This window comes from Poecile atricapillus, chromosome 2 (assembly GCF_030490865.1).
Source record: "Poecile atricapillus isolate bPoeAtr1 chromosome 2, bPoeAtr1.hap1, whole genome shotgun sequence".
Classification (NCBI taxonomy): Eukaryota; Metazoa; Chordata; class Aves; order Passeriformes; family Paridae; genus Poecile; species Poecile atricapillus.
Genome location: NC_081250.1, coordinates 141,047,036 through 141,066,380, shown reverse-complemented (window position 1 = coordinate 141,066,380; position 19,345 = coordinate 141,047,036). Strand labels below are relative to the sequence as shown.

General features: G+C 45.2%; 1 protein-coding gene across 1 annotated transcript in view; it reads left to right on the top strand.

Annotated features, from left to right (window-relative positions):
- The first annotated feature begins 665 nt into the window (after positions 1-665).
- SNTB1 (syntrophin beta 1) overlaps positions 666-19,345 on the top strand; it is a 112,504-nt gene continuing 93,824 nt past the window's right edge. The window contains exon 1 of the mRNA XM_058830314.1: positions 666-1,485. Coding sequence (XP_058686297.1) covers positions 684-1,485 — 802 coding nt within the window. The 5' untranslated portion in view covers positions 666-683. The remainder of the gene's footprint in view (positions 1,486-19,345) is intronic.

Here is a 19,345-nt window from a genome sequence, read left to right as displayed (position 1 = left end):
GACTCACATGGCTGAAGTGATTGGGACTAACACCTTCTCTGGCCATCCCACTCTCCAGTGTTGTTCAAACATACACCAAACGGTCTAGAACCACTGGAGTTTTCATTCCAGCTTAGGAAGGAGGCAGAGCTGCTCTGCAAGGAGCAGAAACAAAGGCATTCCTGGAGGTGCTTCCTGTCTGTAGATGTTGTGGGGGAGCACCTCCAGGACTGCTGGAGACATTTCCGAAAGGCAACGAGAAAGTGCTGCCTTATCTGATGCCTAAGCAGGAGCTTCAAGCCCCTTGTCATGACCCTGCTGTTTCCTAGGAGGGAAAGGAGGATGGGCAAAACTGCAAAATGAGACATGTAGCCCTCACGAGTCTCTAACATTTGTAATCCAAGGGCATAGAAAACAATTATAAAATGTGCAAAAGTATCCGTCACCTGCACTTAATACTTCCATCCTATAAAGCCGTGAAATAAATCGTATTCTCTTTTCATACAGCTGAAATTTAAGTACCTTTAACCCGTTAATTTATATTTAAATTTAAACCCGTTACTTTTAATTCGCATTACAGAAAAATCCCCGGGAAAAAAAAAAAAAAAACAACTGAGTTGGGTTTTCCTTATCTCTTCCCTGCCGTTGATTTCCTTCAGCTCCTCTCTACATCCCACTGCAGACGGCAGCTCCGGCGGGCCCAGATGCCATCAGGGCCCGCGCTGGGAAGGAGCCGCGGCTCATCGCGGGGTGTCCCCGGCCGTGTCCCCGCGGGAGGGGCGGGACAGCCCGGTCCCACTCCGCCCGCGGGCGGTGCCGCCAGGTGCGCCCGCCCCGGCGCGGCCCCGGGGGGGCGGCCGCGGCTCCTCGCCCCACCCCGCCGCGCCGGGAGCTGCCGCCCCCCGGCTGAAGTCCGGTGCCGCCGTGCCGAGCCGAGCCGTGCCGGGGGTGCTGTCACTCGGCGCTTCCAGCATGCTCCTAAGATGGCGGTAGCGGCGGCGGGCGGCGGCGGGGGCGGCCGGGCGCAGCGCAGCGGCTGGCTGGAAGTTTTGGTGCGGGAGCGCTGGCACAAAGTGCTGGCCAACTTGGGCGGCGAGGCGCTGGTGCTGAGCGGCGAGGAGCGCCCCGACGGCGCGGCCCACAACGGGCTGGGCGGCGATGGGACGGCGTGCCGCGGGGCCGAGGGCGGCGGGGGCCCGGCGGCGGTGCGCACCGCCTTCACCGACCCCCCCGAGCAGGTGCCCGAGGCCATCTCCAACAAGAAGCGGTGCGTGAAGGTGCTGAAGCAGGAGCTGGGCGGACTGGGCATCAGCATCAAGGGGGGCAAGGAGAACAAGATGCCCATCCTCATCAGCAAGATCTTCAAGGGGCTGGCGGCCGACCAGACCCAGGCTCTCTACGTGGGCGATGCCATCCTGGCCGTGAACGGCACCGACCTGCGGGATGCCACTCACGACGAGGCGGTGCAGGCGCTCAAACGGGCCGGCAAGGAGGTGCTGCTGGAAGGTAGGGGAGCGGGGACGGTCCGGCCGTGCAGCCCCGGAGCGGGGGCTGTGGGGCGGCTCGGCTGCCCGAGAGGCCGCGGGGCCGAGCCGGGGGCCAGGGGGTGACCCCGGGCATCTCGTCCCGCTCCTCCGGGCGTCTTTCCGGCGCGGGGAGTTCACTCTCTGTGCGCCGCGCCGGGGCCCTCGACGGCGTGTGTTCCGGACACAGCCCCTCGGGAAGGGACAGGGGGGATGCCGGGGAGCCGCGCTTGAACTTTCCGCCCTCGCATGTGCCGGCTCAGTCCCCAGAGCCCCGTCCGTGCGCGGTCCGTGGGAGGCTCCGCGGGTCCGTCCGGTCGCGGCGACGGCTCTGCTCCTGGGCTGAGCCTCCCGGTGAGAGCCTGATCGAGCCTCCTGCGGGGTGAGGGATCTTCTGGATCTGCGTCAGGACGTTTTCACATCTTTTCAGCCCAAGAAAGATGGTGAGAGTTAGGTACTGTGAGAGGAGGGGTTAAAGAGGTAAAGGAATCCCCCCCTCCTCCCTTGGCGTTAAGGGGATGGCTCGGGTGGCTTTGCCCTTACTCATCTCGAAACACCCGACACCACCCTCTCTCCAGTTCCCCCTTCCCGCACCCTACATCCCGATCCGGGACGGGGGCTGGGGGCAGAGCGGTTTCAATGAAGCTGGCGGTGCCTCACGGACTCATTAGCCATCCCTGCAAAGCAGCGCCTTTTCCTTTCTCAGGGTGACTGAAACAGTCTTGTAAAAAGTAGCCGTAGAAATTGACTTCAGGGAAAGGAGCAGACGCTGGTTTGCGTGGAGGAGACGTGGAGGGAGGGTGCACCCCCAGAACGGGACCTCTGTTGGGGGCAGCAAGTAAAAAAGCACAGCCAGATTCCCCCAGACCACGAGTTCATGAGGAGAGAGGCGTGCACAAACGTTTAATTCCTGCCTTTTCACAAGGACTAATTTACTTGCTCCACCTGAGAGAATGAACAGCTTCAGAACTGCCCTTGGCGTGTGTGAGATAAAGCGATTACATATTTGCCCACAAGTTCATTTAACCGGAGGTCAATGGCATTTGAGGCATGCTGCAGCGCTGCCTTCCCCTGTGCCATCGCTCTCCGGCACTCCCTCCCCGCTGTACGTGGAGCCCTTTCCGTACCGCATATTTCCTCACGTGTGTTTTTTTGAAGAGATATTCAAAATACGTGGGTATTTTGAAGAGCAAAGGAGGTGCTGCTGCTGGCTGAGGATCAGCCGTGAGCAGCCGACTGTGGCATAAAGTTACAGAAAAAGTTTGAAAGGGAGAGAAAGTGAGAAATGTATTCCACAGTAGTGTGTGCTGAGAAACTCATTTGTTGTCCCCGTGACGGTGAAAACTGGAGGAGTTAGTACTCGATGAGGATTTAAGAAGCTGAGGACAATTGTGTCTCCCCTCCCTGTGTGCCCTGCAATAGCTGCAGGACCAAAGTGTGTCTTGTCTTCCCCCAGTGCATTGAGGGAATTGTTTACAGATATACCTCTGTAGTATTAATATGAACTTCTCTGGGCAGTCTAAAGTGGGGCTGTTGCATCTAAATTTTATCACTGATTTTTTTACACAGTTTAAGGGTTATCTGGAGTGCAGGCCAGGTCGTGGCTGAGCTTTGCTGTGACCTAATGAGTGATGTGTACAGTGCTTGCAACAGCCCCATCCCTCTGTGCACCTGAGCACGGTCCTGCAGCACGAGCCTTAAAAACCCCTCCGTTTTCTTCTGGGCTAGGAGTGAAGATGAAGCCATTTCAGTGGGGACTCTAAGCATCCTCCTTCACTCCTTTTGACATCACCACTGTCTTGCATTTCTTTGCTCTGTGCTGAGGTGCCTCAGTAGTTATTTTTGCAATTGAATTTGTCATTTACAAAACGAGACTATTCTTCAGTAGTGATCTATATGTAGAGTTAAAGTATTCTGCTGCTGCTCTCAGTATTTTGTCCTGCCTTTCTCTTGCTATTTCAGCAGAGTAACCAAACCGAATGTTGGCTCCAGCATTGCGTGGGAGGGCTGCTCCCTTCAGCGGGGACCCACTCCACATGAATGGCTTGTGAAAACAGGCAGCTTAGAACAATTCCCTGCCATTCTATTGCCCACTTTGAAGCTCATTCTTCAGCAGCAGAGTCTAAAATGGTATTTTTATTACTGAAGGAAGGAAAATCCAAAAGTTCTTTTTAGTCTTTAAAGTGTAAAAGTGTAAAACATTTGATTTTCCTTTCCTTACAGACTTTGGGAAAAATCCTTCAGGATTTTGCCATTTCCTGACCTCTTAGGGAGTTATATATGGCAAAAAGCAGTCTGTGATGAGGCAGGGCAAGACCCTTGTGCAGCTCCTCTCTAGACTCTCCAGTTTACAGAGCAAAGCCAGCATGTGTTTCCAGGGTCAAAGTATAAGATTTACATTTTAGGGAGATTCTGAGATTTGTTTGTGACTTCCAGCCAAGGAAAGCCAAATTTACAAAGGCATGGGAAGGTGTAAAGCACGAGAAACACATTTGATGGTGCAGCAGGGCTCTGGGTACTGCCCAACGCATTGTGCATTCCTGGAAAGGGTCTTAGCATTGAGTATTTCCTAGAGGTTATGGCAAGGAAGATGTGGCTCAATACACCCAATATCAGAGGGCTGGAGCCTGCCTGTTTTATAGTGTCCTGCCTAAAACTGCTTGCTCAGTGAAATGAGGCATTTACCAGCTCAGCACTAAACTGTAGTCTCCTGCATTCCTGTGCGGGGAGGAAGGGAGTGGAAAATCCCTCCCCAGACCTCTGTGTGGGAGGCAGGGCTGGCACCCGGGTGGGTGGCAGGAGGAGGAAGGTCTGTGAAAAGAAGGGATCAGGCAGTGATTCATTTTAACACTTGCCCCTTTTCCTGCATTGATCACTGTCTCTGAGCTGCTGGAAGGAGAGATTTGCTGAAGGGTCAGGGGTGGTGTAGCTGCAGCAGCTGTGATGGTGTGGGGGAGCACAGCTGTAAAGCCCAGTAGGAGAGGTCCTACTATACCAAATTTAATAGCTATGCTGGGTTGTTCTGTCTTCTCATTTTCCATCCCTGACACTTGTATAATTCACCTACTAAGCTAAAGTTCCTTCTTATAGGTGTGGTCTGTGTCATTGGCCAGGGGGCCTTAAATCCAATAGAATTTGATAAACAGAAGGGAAATAAGGTAACAGGTGATACTGCCTTAAGAGAGGCTGTATGGACGAAAGTTCTAGAGGAGAGGGAGGTGATGAGGAGGAAGGACTTGAGCCCTTAAAAATCACTGTCTCCTCATCTGCAGGGATGGACCGCTTCTGCCTGCAGGGTTTAATTTCCTGTGAGCTTTCCATCACAGCCTGGGTGTGGGTGCGGGGAGCAAAGCTGGCAGAGGGAGCAGGAGTGGGGGTAACCCTGATTTTGGGCTTGTCAGCCCTGGGTGGCTTCTCAGGTGTTCAGCAGGATGGAGTTTCTCAAGGCATTCAGGGGCAGAGAGAATTTCCCTACGTGAGAGGCAAGGCAGCCTCCTTGTACAATACATATTTGCAGGTGTGGAAGAAAGCTAAAATTATCCTGACAGCTATTGTTTGTACAAATAATTTCCTTGTGGTTCTGTTAAATTTGTGCTTCTTAAATAAGCACTTTGGAAAATCAAGCAGCCCCTCTCTTGTGTGAAGCACATTACATTCAAGTGACTCTCAAGACACCAAAGGTATTTGTTTTTATCAAAGCATCCTGAATAAGAGCAGTTCCTTGACGTACTCTGTAACCAAGCTTGTTGTGCTTTACTTTATTCTCTATGTGTTCAGTGAAAAAAATGAAAAATTGAAGTAGCCTATGCTAATGTCAGTGTCAGGACCCCCCCACAAGATGTTGTATTGGAATGTGAAGATAAAAAACCCTGCACTGGTGACTTTTGCTATCTTTCTGCAGGGTATTTTTCCCTAACTTGTTTAGTGTGTGTGGATGAGCTATTAATGATGGTGGTGGAAGGTATGTAGTGGGAAAAGGAGCATCTTCTTAATGTTGTTAGAGTTTTATTGGTTCTGAATGATTCCCAGTTAACACAATTCCAAGGCCTGTGGAGAAGTGGCTTTGGCAGCCTCCCTGGGTTTGCATAAATTTCCCACAGAGAGGCAGCCCCCTGCATAGTGAATTTCAGCATATAGGCAGTAGACTATAGTCATCTTCTGTGGCTTTCTTGGGACTAATACACAGCTTTAAAGCTATGTACGAATAAGCATGATGCAATTTGTACTGCAGTAACATGCATTATTTTCCAAACAATATTTCTGTAAGAATTGTAAGGATTCTCCCCTTCCTACCCTTTTTAAATTTCCTCTGTGTGAAGCAAAGCAATCCTATCTGTGTGAATTACATGTTGAAATAGTGTAAAATAGGTATGGGCTTCTTGTTTGCTGTAGTTTCTGATCTTATCTATGTTTTTGTGCTTCTCTCAGTAAAGTAGTGAGAACAGGAGATTTATGAGGGATAAAAATATACAGTATTTATCCAAAAACTATGTCTCCTGCAAGTATAGAGGAAAAATGAGGCACAGGGCACTTAAGTGCGTATGTGACATAACTATTTACTACAGTCAGGTCAGGGCTGTAAATCTCAGTGATTGCAAATTGTATGCATAGTTATTCTTTATACTTCCAGTATATGTATGGACAAAACACTTTTTTTTTTTTTTTTTTTTTTTTTTTTTTTTTTTTTTTGTGGGGTGGTGGTTTGTACCAGCAAATGGGCAGTTAGGGAAATGCCTTTTATTTAGAAGCTGTACATTTCATGACTCATGTAGCTGCCCTTGGCACACATCAGTTTGAAAGTGAAATTGAAAGGGAAAGGAGCAGGTAATCTTATTCTAAGAGTTCCAGGTCTAAGCAGTTCCTGAGAATCTCAGTTTTTATTGTTTCAGCTGCCTGCAGCTGATGGGGAAGCTTGAGTGGCAACACTTGATGTGTTTTTCATTGATTAGATTAGATTACAGGCTAATTTAGCAGTCCAGACAGCCTGTATAACCTTTCACAGATAAAAATCAGTACATCGTCTTTGCAGTAATTCTTGTATGAGTCCTCTGTCTCGGTTACTCTAAAGAAAATAAGGCAGCTGTGGGCAACACATTCTTGGATTTATTTGGACCAAGTGCAAGGTGCCCTGTCAACCCATCCATCCTGGAAATCATATACTACAGGAGCAACTTACTGCCATCTCCTTAAGGGTGCTTAGAAGATTGAATATGTCTAGAGACCTGGGATTCAATTGCACATACAGATTATACAGGTTAAGTATCATTAGAAAAGAAAAACCTTGTTTTAAAATCCTAGTAGTAATTTCTTCATGAAAATTAAATTTAAATCTTGGTATAACTCTTTGAAGAATCTTTAAACCATGAGAGTAAAATTGAAAGCTGAAGGCTTCTGCTATGGTTAATAAAACAATGTTTGTATCTTAATTTTGCTAGGGCAGGTGCCTTTTCACTGAAGGCCATTTCCACCCTCTCAGGACAGCATTTTCACACAGGTGATGCCAAGGGCACTGGCTTCTTCCCACTCCTGCTGCCCACTGGGTTTGGGTCAGAGACACTCACTGCATGTCTGTCCTGAGGGAGCTGATAAGGAGTGTCCAGAATTCAAAACAGTTTGGATTTGGGACAGCCCAGCTCAGGTGCTGATCCAAATAGATTGATGGTTTCAGGTGTAACCTGGGAATGAGTTTTAATTATCTTTTATTCTCTTAATCTCACTGTATTTAATACATGGTGTGGAACTTGCCCTGCTAGTAATGTATCTGTAAATTTGGCTGTAAGTATAGCATCTGTATTGATTCAGAGCTCATAAGTATTGGAGAGTTTGCTCTATTTGTAACCTGTACCAGTAGTCAGTCTATTTCCAGGCTTTAAAAACACATTATTTCCATTCCATTTTTCTAATTTAGATTTCTGATCACAGGATTATTTTGTCCTTTATTCTGCAAGATTATGTTGCCATGGCTACTTGTTAGAATTGGTACAGCGACTTCAGTAGAAGGGAAATTGGAGGAAACAGTAGTTCAAAAGAGCAATGGCATAAGTGAACAAAATGTGATGGGAACAAAGCTGTCCCAGTACAGCTGGCTTTCCAAGTCTGAAACAATTCCTCAAGCATCTCAGAAAAATAGTTGGTGAAGAAGGGATGGTAGCAGTATTTCTAGAACGTGCAGAAAGTCCTTTAACTACTTATTGTATAGAGTTTGTGAGCAGGCTGTAGAACACAGATTTGCTCTCCTTGACATGGTGGGTGGAGGTGAGCCAGGTTCTTCTTTTAGCCTCTCCCAGCCCAGCAGTGGTGTCACTACAGCAGCTGAAGCTGGTGTGAAGTGGGCTTCACTCAGCTCAACTATGTCACCTCTCCAAACCTTAAACTGTCAAGCAGAGAAAAATACTTCAGCATAAGGTGTGCCTGTGCTGAGGGTCTTTGCCAGGACATCTGTTCTTAGTGCAATCAGGGAGAGCACTGGACTGCAGTGGCAGATTGGGAAAGAGTTAAGACTCAGAATAAATTGACTTGTTTTCGCAGAGGCACAAGGTTGTAATGATGGGAAGGCACATCAGGGGAGTGGCAGAATTTGGTACATGCCTTGAGGAGTGTCACTGCAAGCAAGGAGGCAGTTTGAAGATGTGCAAGGTGAGACATGGCTGGTTTGGGCTAGAGAAGTCTGTGAGAAACTACAAAGTATGTAGAAAGCATGGAGTGCTACTTGTCATTCATGTTGGAAGGTGTGTTGGGAGCCTCCTTCATGCTCTTAAATAAGTGTGTCGGCTGCTATTTTGCAGGACCAGGAAAGCTGCTCTATGAGACCATATCTCTGTGCTTTAAAAGACGGTTAATTGCTCAGCCGTCTTTACCGTGCACTTCTGGGAGAGAGGATTAATTGAAGTTATGACATCCAGCATCTTGCAACATCTCAGACTCCAGCAATACTGAGTAATGAACTAGGACACAAAAGTTGGCTTGTGGGGGAAGTTGGGAAAAGACAGAATTGGTTTGTTCATCATCTAATTAACAATCAAAACATAATTTTTTTCCAGAACATAAGTTAATAAACTTGCTTAAGAAAGGTTTAATCAGCTGTGAATAGTTTATCAGATTGCTTCAACACTAGATATTGCCTTGCTGTTAGGTTGTTTGTTCTTTAACATAAATTCAATTAAGGGACATAATTTCCACATAATTCTTTGGCAGATATGGATTTCTGAGTGCTGCTACTGTACACTTCTGTTACAGTCTGGCTTTAATTTCGTCTGTCTAGAGCTTGAACTACTGAACTGGTTACGGCTTTGTTGCACATATGCTAAGGGCACAACAAAGTAGGTCACTGCCAAAGCAGCACATCTGTATTGCACTGTTGGGTAAAATGGAGTTTTTAATTGTAAGGAAATGAGCCAGAAAAGTAGATGTGGAAAAACTGTCTCTGATTAGAAATGATTAGCACACAGCACACTCCTTCTAAAAATGATATGCAGGTTTTTGCTGAACTGTTGGAAGTTGTGCTTGTTGGTGGAGCTCTAGAAGTCATCAGAACGAAAGCTGTGGCTGTTTATTCCTCTCTGCTCTGGGGTATTTCCTTCTGAATATGACATGTATTTGAGCAGTGAGGCAGCTTCAAGGCAGGACATGGGTGGGTAATGTGTGTTTGTGAAACTATGTGAGCAGCTTTTGTTCACTTTAATGGCAGAATAAAAATTAGTAAATTCCTGGTATGGTGTGGCTACCTGAGAAACAGAATTTTTTTCCAAGTGTCAGAAAGCTAGAAATATATCATAGCATAAAAATAAACTGTAAAAAGGTAACATCAGAATATAAATTCTTTTCTGGCAAAAGAGACACAACTTACCTGATTTGCTTCAGCAGATGACATGACCTCTTGGGAATATTTATCAGCCTCGTGTGCCCTTTCAGCCAAGTGGGCCCATTAGTTTAGCTTTATGTTCCAGTTGCCATAGGCATATGCAGCTGGTGCAGTACCTATATTGGCTTTTAACATAATCAACAAGTTGTGAGAGAGCATGGAAACCTACACCATGGAAATAACATATCTCCACTTTAGTCTGAATTATTTCAAGAACAGATATTTCCAGGATGATTTACTATACTGATAGATATTTCAACTTCTATTGGCTCTGATTCTCTGAGGGGAGCAAGAGACAGCTGTGTGAAGATGCTGGAGAGGTTCGGGGTTATCCAGCACATATCTTACAAGGCTGCTTAAGCTAATAGTTTTAACTCAACCAGTGAAAGTTTAATCTGTTTATCCTGGGCTTTGGGCTTTAGTCTCCACAAAACAGCCTGGAAAGACAAAGCTAGCAGAGGGATTGGCAGGATTGTCATGGCAGATATGATATCCCTTATAGCAGGCAGCTTCCCTTTGGTCTTACTCTTCCCAGGTAGAAGTCAGAAGGATTCTTTTCTTGCTGATGTGAAGCCAAAGGAGGTATTTAAGTATTGGCTGTTCAGAAGTATTTTCCAGGAATAAGGTGAGCAGGATTTGCCTTCAATACTTGTTGCTTGATTTCTTTGTGAGGTTTTTTATTGGACTTATTTTGTCTGGTTTGGAGGATTCTTATTTGGGTTTTTTGTTTGTTTGTGTGGGTTTTTGTTTATTTGGTTGGGTTTTTTTTGTGGAGGATGCTGTGAACAGAAAAAATGTTTCCAAATTATGATTGTTTTTCAAAGATCACATTATTCTTGGTAACTACCTGTCCCTTTTAAACTACTTGTCCTGTCTCATGCAGTGATAGACTTTCCTTGGTGCCCAGTCTCCTCCTCCATCAGTGATGGGTGGGTGGGATGGAGAAGTGTCTGCAGAGACCCAGCAGGGTTCCTACTATATAAATATATACTTGAGAGACACAGACCATAGGGTGTATTTATATACATACTTCTGTAATGAGCAGTCCCATCAACAGGTATTCCTTGTTTGGTGCTTGACCTTCATACGAGCTTAGGGCCAGCATGACAGCTTTATGCTGCTGGGGCTTTGCCAGGTCTGGAGAGGCTGAGCTGATGCCTGTTACCTGTTGGGTCTCTCTGCTTTTAGCACATTGTGGTGGGCTGCTGTAGCTCAACACTGGAGAGGTTGTGGAGTCTCCCTCACTGGAGATGCTCAGGAGCAGTCCAGGTGTTACCCTGCTCTAGGGAGGTTCTGCTTAAGGAGGGAGGTTGGACAAGATACCCCACCCATGGTCCCTTCCAGCCTTAACTGTTCTGTGATTCTTACTCTGTATCTCACTGCTGGGAAGACTTTTCCAGAGCTGGGGATATGGTTGTTTGTGAGCTCTGTCCTATTAAAGTCAGAAAGATGTGCTTATGCAAGAGAAGGGAAGCAGGCTTCAAGCTGGAAGGCCTTAGATTATGACAACAGGCTTTTCATTAAAGCTCCAGGTGTTATTACTGTGTTTTGCCCAAATTAAACTCTTCTAGATTGTAGAAGCTTAGGTAAATAGCCAGTCAAACAGTAAAAATAATCCAAATTTTTGAAGTCCTGAGCACAATGGTGAGGAGTGATACAAGCAACACTTAAACTGATTAAAGACCTAAAGGTGCTGCAGATGTCTCAGCTAATAAGCTTGAAGCCACGGTTGCTTTCATGGATTTTGTAACCCTTTGCAGGAATAGTGGTTGGGTTGCAGGCTGATGCTCTTGGGATGTTTGCAAGACACAACTCTCATCTAGCTCTGGGGAGGAAATCTCTATCCCTGCCTTGAAACTGGTAAAAAACCCTCATGCTAACTTCAGTCTTTATGTTTGTGAAATGCTGGAGAGGTGTCAGGCCAAAAACATCCATAAAAGCAAATAACATTTAAATACAGGAAGAATGCGAGTGAAAGCAGCTAGTTAGAAGAAGCTCCCTGTTCAGTGAACAGCTGTCTGTATAACTAAGCCAGACCTAGGTGATGTGTGAGGACAGGTCATAAAGAAAGAATTGCAGTAACAGACCAGTGGAATTTCCACTTTACGTGTTAAAATCAACCCTGAAAGTCTCCATTAAGGAGAGTCATAAATTGAAGTTCTAAGAGATGGCATATAAAATATCCCTGAAACTAAAAAGGTCATCTGACAGTTTTATGTTTCCCTTTCACTCTGTTATATCTATTTTAATAAACTTGTGGGATAGATTATCAAAAGAGCAGCACTTTTTTAATGAAGTCTTGAGGAAAGAGTGAGTCTGAGTATATTATAAATTACACCAAATAAAAACAAACTGAAATTGATTATGGCCTTTGCCTGTGTTCTGACTGCCTTTCTAGGATCATTCTGTGTTGATCTTGTTTTATATATGTATTGAGCTTTTCTGCTAGGCATACTGTGAAATGTTAGTATGTAATGCTTGAGTTTTCCTTCAAATACTGCCAGAACTTTTTGCCTATGTGCATAAATAGCATTAAGACCTTAGAGAGGTTTCAGGGTTCACTCTCTTTACAAAAGAGTGGGGAACAAATACCTTTTGGTTTTTGAGGGAGGAGAGGAAGGGCTAACTTGAAAACACACAGGTTTCTGTGGGAATTTTTATGATGTTTCAATGTGAGATGGCATTTTATATCATAAAGTTAATCAAATTTCTTTCAAAAGGCTGATTTGAACTTGCATTAAAAACCTTTTATAAGTAGAATTTTCTGTGTGGAAGAGCAGAGAATTACCCAATGTACCATCTCCTCATAGAAAATTTTTGCAGTCGCATCATCATTATCGTCACATTTATCACAGGAAATTCTCACAGCCAGAAAGTTTTGACCAACTCAGTGTACTATTTGGTTCCCATTTTTTAAAATACAGTTAATTTCGTTAGGTGCAGGTATTTACTCAGGTCTTTGGAAAATTTAGATATGCTGTTCTCCTTAATCACTTTGTTCTGTTACTTTTCTATCAATATGCATGCTGTAAGAAGTGAATAAGGATGTATATTTGGTATGAGCCAAGACAAATACGCTTCCAGTAGAGAAGTCACAAGTGATACATTATATGAATTCCTGTAAGATATTTACATTTGATCTTTTCAGTTAGTCATACTTCTGGGGGAATGCTTCCTTGTTTCTCTGAAACTCACTGGAAACCTTGAATATAGGAGGAAATGAGGAAGAGACTTTTCTCATCTATAAAACTTGCATAAAATAGTTCTTTACATGTAATTTTAACAACTTCTCAATGGAGCTGTAAATTGACCACCACCTTTTTAGCTTTTTCTGTATTAAAGATTTCATGTAGAAATCTGTATGTGAAGGAATTAAGTCCATGAAACCATAAAGGCTGTGCAATTATTTCTATAATAAATATGTTATTTAGTTTGTTTATTTTCTTTTTGTTTTCTTTCTGTTCAGCTACTGCATTGGCTGATGTTGGTTTAGGAATGCCTTCAAGTGTAGCTGTTAAATTCCAGAGCTCTGGTGCGGCACAGCTATAAATGTGGGCACAGCTATAAATGTCTATCAGCAGTTTTACACAGGCACAAGGTGCAGGTGGGCACACACAGCTTGCATGCATGTTGTACCTGTGTTTGCTCATATCCAAGACAGAATTTGGTTGTTGTCAGTGCAATGTAGATTAAGTTAGCTGTTCTTTGAAAACATAAATAAATAGTCTTGATTATACTTGCACTGAAGGAGTCTCAGGGTTGATTCATTTTCTGAAATGCTTTACAGAAGGCTGCACCTGCAGTTTTGGTTTTTTCAGGGTCTGTGTTTCCCACCCAGACCCTGCTGTCCCTGTCTGGTTGTCTGTGGCCGAGCCTCTGGCGGTAAGACGGTGATGGCCAGGCTGGTGGGGACAGCCTGCCCTCTGCTAGAGTGCCAGGAAGGGGAGTGAACATGGAGCAGGAGGTGGGAGAGTGAAAGTCACCTTGTCTTCAAGCTGCCATGATTTTTCCCATTAATTTCCATGGGATGAGGATATTTTTTAGCAAGCAATAATGACATAAATGACAGATGGGGAAAAAATATGCCAATACAGTTTTATCTTTTTCCCAATCCCTACTGTATTAATTCCTCTTTAAAACAGCATGGACAGCTCTTTGGTCCTGACTGGGTGATTCACTTGGCTGGCTTTCTGCTCCAGGCTGTCCATGGAGTCTCTGTTACTGTGGTGCTTTCCTGTGCTCAGCAAACCTGGCTCCATCCTCTGCCTCCCCAGCCCTGTCAGGCTGTCCCTCCTCCCTTCCCACTCCTCCAAAGAGCGATGAGCAAAAGCTTTGTAAAACGCACGTGGCAGCAGTTCAGTCTCCAAGTTCAGTCATTTTGTGCAATAATATTTGATTAAACAATTGTTGTTTCTTTATTTGCAGTTCTATGCTAATCACAAAGGTTGAATAGCTCTGCACAGTCACCTGCTTAAGTTGTGGGCACTTGTGTCAAATTAGAAAGTATCAAAATGTTTCTTCTACAAACCTCCCTGCTTTCTCTTGAATTCCAGGGTGACAGATACTGTCACTGGTGAGAGGATGTTTTAGGTCTTTCTTGTTCAGAGCTCAGCCCTGACCTCTTCAAGAGCAGAAACATACTAAAAATAATGTTTCACTGGAGCAGAAAGCGGTCACTGTTTGTGGAGACAACAAAACTGTAGTTTCGAGTGGAGGCTGGTTTATGAAATAATGATTTTTGGGTTTTTTTTCTTTCCAAAAAGCTGCACCCAGCAGAGATTTGACCCCTTTCCATTTGAACAGGAGGTTTGTAAGTGCCCTCATGCCCTCTCTTTAAAACTGTCTGTGCATAAATGATTTTCCAGGAGAAATTTGAGTTTGTAACTGCCTTGGTGCCATTGCAGTGTAGAGTTACAGACCGTGACAGACATCAGAGGTATTCTGGGTCTGTGGAGTACACCAAACCCAGAGTCTCTGCATGTCTTACGCCTGACCCAACACCATGATGCTCCTCTCTCCACTGGGTTTTCTGGGTATCATTTGCCTTCTTTCTGACTTGCAGCATTTAGGATGCGAGGCAACACCAGAAAAAATTTGATGCTTATCAGCCTGATTATGCAGGAAAACCTGCAGTTGTAGCTGAACAAGTAATTGCATAATCAAAACCTTGGCTTGCTGGCTTTATCCCGGCTGGCTGCTTTGTGTGTCTGAACGCTGGCAGATCCCTGCTGGGGATGAGCAGGGGTTCCGGGCAGGCTCCATCAGCTGCTGATGGCTACCTGGCTAACAGCCAGAGCCCATGGTTTTCCTTGTCTTTAAAGAGGTGCAAATTTCTGACCACAGTTTAAGAGTGATTGAAAAGTGACAGAATTGGTATCATCACAAGAAAGTTGAAGCTATATTTTGTGCCTGAGGTCTCAGGGGAATTTGGGTTAGCTCAGAAGCCCTGAGATCTCCAGGTCTGGAATGAAACACAATTACCTTGTGAGTTTGTTGTTTTTTTTTTCTTTTAAATATAGGTGTCATTAGAAAACATGGAGAGTTGAAGCTAAGTCATAATGTTAAACCTGTAATCATAGCTTTGGAGGGTGCTGCAAAGAAATCTCTTATAGTATTAAGTGAAGAGTACCCTGTTAAAATACAGTAAGTGTTTCTGAAAAGTCAAGTGAGACACAGCTCTGCCATAATAATGCCATGTGTTTTGAATGTTATTTACTTTATAAATGATAGAATAACAAAAAGTAAGTCTGATTCAACAGCACTTCAGCTGCAATGCCCCTGGCATTGACTCCTTTGGGGATCAGTTCTAGTGGAAGGACCCCTGTGGTACAGCTTGGGCCCTCTGAATAGCCCTGCTGAAGGACACTTTTGTGTGAGTCACAGTGGCCAAGGAGGCTGGAGAAAAGAGGGCCTGTTAGTCTGCTTGCTCTGGGGATGGGAGTGATTTAAGAGTCGCAGAACTGCTTAGGTTAGAAAAGACTCTAAAGGTCATTGAGTCCAACTGTTGACCCAGCGATGCCAAATTCACCACTAAACCATCCATCCCTACATTCCACATCCACACATCTTTAAATATGTTCAGGGAAATATGTGTTCACCACTTGCCTGGGCAGCCTGTTCCAGTGCTCAATACCCCCTTTCTATGAAGAAAATTTTCATACTGTCCAGTCTTAACCTCTCCTGGCACAACCTCAAGCCAGCTCTTCTTGTCCTGTTACTTGGGATAAGAGATTGTCCCCCATCTTGCTGAAAACTCCTTTCAGGGAGTTGTAGAGAGAAGTAAGGTCTCTCTTGAGCCTCCTTTTCTCCAGGCTAAATACCCCCAGCTCCCTCAGTCGCTCACCATAAGACTCCTACTCCAGACCCTTTCCCAGCTCCTTTGCCTTTCTTTGAACATGTTTCTGTCCCAGAGCCACCTTCCACCATGTCCCTGTTTATTACAGTAGGTGTGAAGGGGAGGGAGCCTGGCAGGCGCTGTCAGCCCCCTCAGACCAGCTTTCCTTCCTGCCTCCTGCTGTGGCTGGATCCATGGTTTTTATGCACAGATATTCCTGAAAGTAAGGGAGGCCCTGCAAACAGAAATACTCCACTTCATAGGCTGAAGCAGGGTGGGCAGGCAGCAAGGCCAGGCAGAATGCCCTGACCTGCTCTGCAGTTCAGTAGGCTGAAGTTTAGTGTGTACAGTTTCCTCTGTCCATGTCCTGATCCTGTAACTGCATAGACGAGGATGACCTTTAATATAATACAATATGTCTTTCATGTTGATTTCATTAAGGCTAAGTTTAGGTAAGGCTATGCAAGAAGAAGAGCCATGACTTTGTTTTCTTTCTCCTGTGGGCACGCGAGTGCTGATTGTACTATATAAAGCTGCTTGCTGTCGAGCCTGTTCCCGTTCAAGGTGAGGAGAAAAAGTGTTCATGTTTTTATTATCATCCCTCCCTCCCTCCCTCCCTCTCTCCCTCCCTCCCTCTCTCCCTATGCTGCACCAAAACAAACAAGCAAATGGTAGCAATGGCCAAGGAGAGAAGCAGTGTTTTGCAGAACATGGCTTTTTCTGTAAGGAAACACATTTAACTTCTTTTTAAAGAGTGGCAATGTTGAATATAGAAATTAAACTCAAATTTGCACAGTTGAGATTCCCATGAGCTCTTCACACAAGTATTCTCAAAGTGCAATGTTTTGAAGTAATGACATTTGCTAGGAAGAGTCTTTGGGGAAATGGGACAAGCCTTGTGTTTGTACCCTTCCCCGTGTGACGCCAGCCTGTGCCAGCCAGCGCTGCAGCCAGCTCTGAACAGATGGGCCTTTGTGTCCCCTGCACAGACATCCCTCTTCTTTCTGAGGGAATGGGCAAAATAGCTTCTGACCAGCACAACCAGCTGTTTGCAGCTTGTTGGGCAGCAGAAGAGAGACAAGTGGCTCCTCTGTGTCCCTGTTAAAATGCTGCCACAGAGTGAGCTGTGGAGCAGGCAGTGAAACAGCTTAAGTCTTTACAAGCCAAAGTTTAATATCAGCTGTGAGGTACTTCAGCTGTGTCACAAGACTCCCCAGCTTGCTCTGCAGAAGTTTTCTGCTCTGGTTGGAGGCTTGGAGCTGCTTTGCTGCCCTAGTGCTCTGGGAGGTGCAGAGGTGCATTAGTATCCAGCAAAGCCGCTGCTGGTTGTTTCTTTCCTTGGCAACTTAAATCTTCAAGTGTTTAGTGGGAATGCCTCTTGTGGGCACAATTTAAAACTTAGAAAAGCCAGTAACAACGTCTGCCATTGTTACTTCAGAAGCTGTGTCCTTGTGAAATTTCGGAGGAGATCTGGAATCATGTAGAGTCTAATTCTGCCCTTTTCATTTATATGATGCTTTACACTGATATTAAAGTACTTGGTATTTTGACTATTCTTAAGTAAACTCAGACTTGAGTTACTTTGCTTGGCCCAAGACTTATTCACCATTCTTCCTGAGTGTGGTGTAGCTCGCAGCACCTTTTACCATCAGCAGCAGAGACGTGGGGTGTATGGGACTGTAGTTCCAGCTTTGCCAGTGTTGTTTGCATGGCTCCTTTGGCTTTGTCTCAAGAATGCATCAGAGGAAGAGTAGGAAGAGGAAGATGCTTAAAAGCCATTGCTATTCAGAGCACCGCTCAAATGCTGCACGGGTTGGGATCCCTGCTGCCTATCATTGCCACTCAGCCTGGCACTTTGTAAGCTGCTGAAGTTAATGGGGCTGAGCCTCTGTAGCCAAGTGTGGAGTGCTCCCATCACCAGGGAAAATGCTTTTCACACCCTACCTGTCATGTAGGGAGCGTGGTCTGATTTCTGTGCACACTCCAGTTCCTCCTAACTCAGTTAATGATGTGGAGCCAGGGCTGGCATGTGGGCAGCCATGAAGCTGGATCCTACAGAAAATGTTTTCATCACCTCCAAATGCCTGTCTTTTTATTTGTAGCAGTGGTGATGGACTGTGAGAGGTGGGCCTGAGCATCTGGCTCCCAGGGTAGGCAGTATTATTAATGTCCAGTAGCACTAATTAAAAGCTGAGTGCTGAAAAAGCTTTGTGCTGGAGACAAAGTCCATTCTTTGTTCCTTTAGCTCCCTCATGCTGATCCTTCTTTGCTTCTCTGTCGTTTAGGGCTGGGCTGGGCTTCAGCAAATAAAGCCAAGTGAAACCTGTCTTTTTAGGCCTGGTGTGGCACGTTTGCTTTTGGGTCATGGTTTTTGTTGTTCATGCTGTAGAGGTAACAACAGATCTTGATGCCTTGGTGTGTGGGGTCCTGGCATGGTCTTCCCTCTGGGGCAGAGGATCATTGAGCCAGCACAGTGTGAGGCTCGATTGTGGCTGGGATGCTATCCTCATGCACTGATGTTTCTATATCCTGTGGGGCAGGAGGGAAAATGCCCCACTGCTACTGTCCCTGTACCACAGCTGCCCAAGAAGTCTGTCTCCTGGGTAGTTTCAGTCCTCGTTGGGCAGCTAGACTGCAACCCAGGCTTCTGGGTAGACTTTAATTTGAGGGGTAATGTCTGGAATACAGCCTTTGCTCTTAAAGGAATATTAAGTAATTCCTTTAGGCTTTTGGTTGAAAGGATATATCATTCTCCCTTTTCCTCTTTTTTATTATTCCTTTTATTTATAAAATAATTATCTTATAAATAAATTGTTTGTATCTTTGAGTGTTGCCTTTATACTGTAATTTTTTACTCATTGTGTAGCGACCTTTGCCACCCCCAAAATCTTAATTTCTAATTCTGAGCATTAGAGGTAATAGGCAGAGAAAGGTGCTTGTGATTTTGTTTTCCCCTTTCCCAGGTATGTTCAGACTTTTAGACAAGATTCTTCTTACTTTAGGCATTTAGGCTATGCTGAGCATCTCTTCTCTCAGGACCAGCAGCAGAGAGAAACGGACTGGGTGATTTTTGGGAGATGCCATTCTCCTTCCTCATTTACTACAGGGATACTAGCTTGGCTTCCAGTTTTGTATAAAGCTATGTGACATACACTCCCTCCCTTACAGTGTGTTTCAAGCTTTTCATTTGCAACCCAAGGACAGTTCTGTATCTCTCAGTTCTCATTCAGTTACATGGTTCTCCAGAACTGGAATTTTGTGTAAGGCAGGATATAGTCCAAGGAGCAGAAAGTGCTGTTATAATAACTTTGTTATAATAATCATACAAGAAGATTCCAATATATACTGTTTGAGAATATTAGCATGTAATTGTGTTGTGTGCTGGCCTTGACCAGAGACCTGCATGAGCAAAGCCCATCCCTGTGCCGCAGTGCATCTCTCTGTGGTTGCACTGAATTGTGGTGATGCTATGCCAGAAGCAGATTATTTAAATTTACATGGGTTAAATGTATGCTCCAGAAAAGATGTCATCTCAAGTGCTTCCTTTCTCCATGATGGAGTTTACAGAGCAGACTGGAAAGCAGTTGTGTCTACAGAAGGGAGTTGTGGAGCTTAGCACAAGGCAGAAGTGCCGAGGCTGGAAGAAGA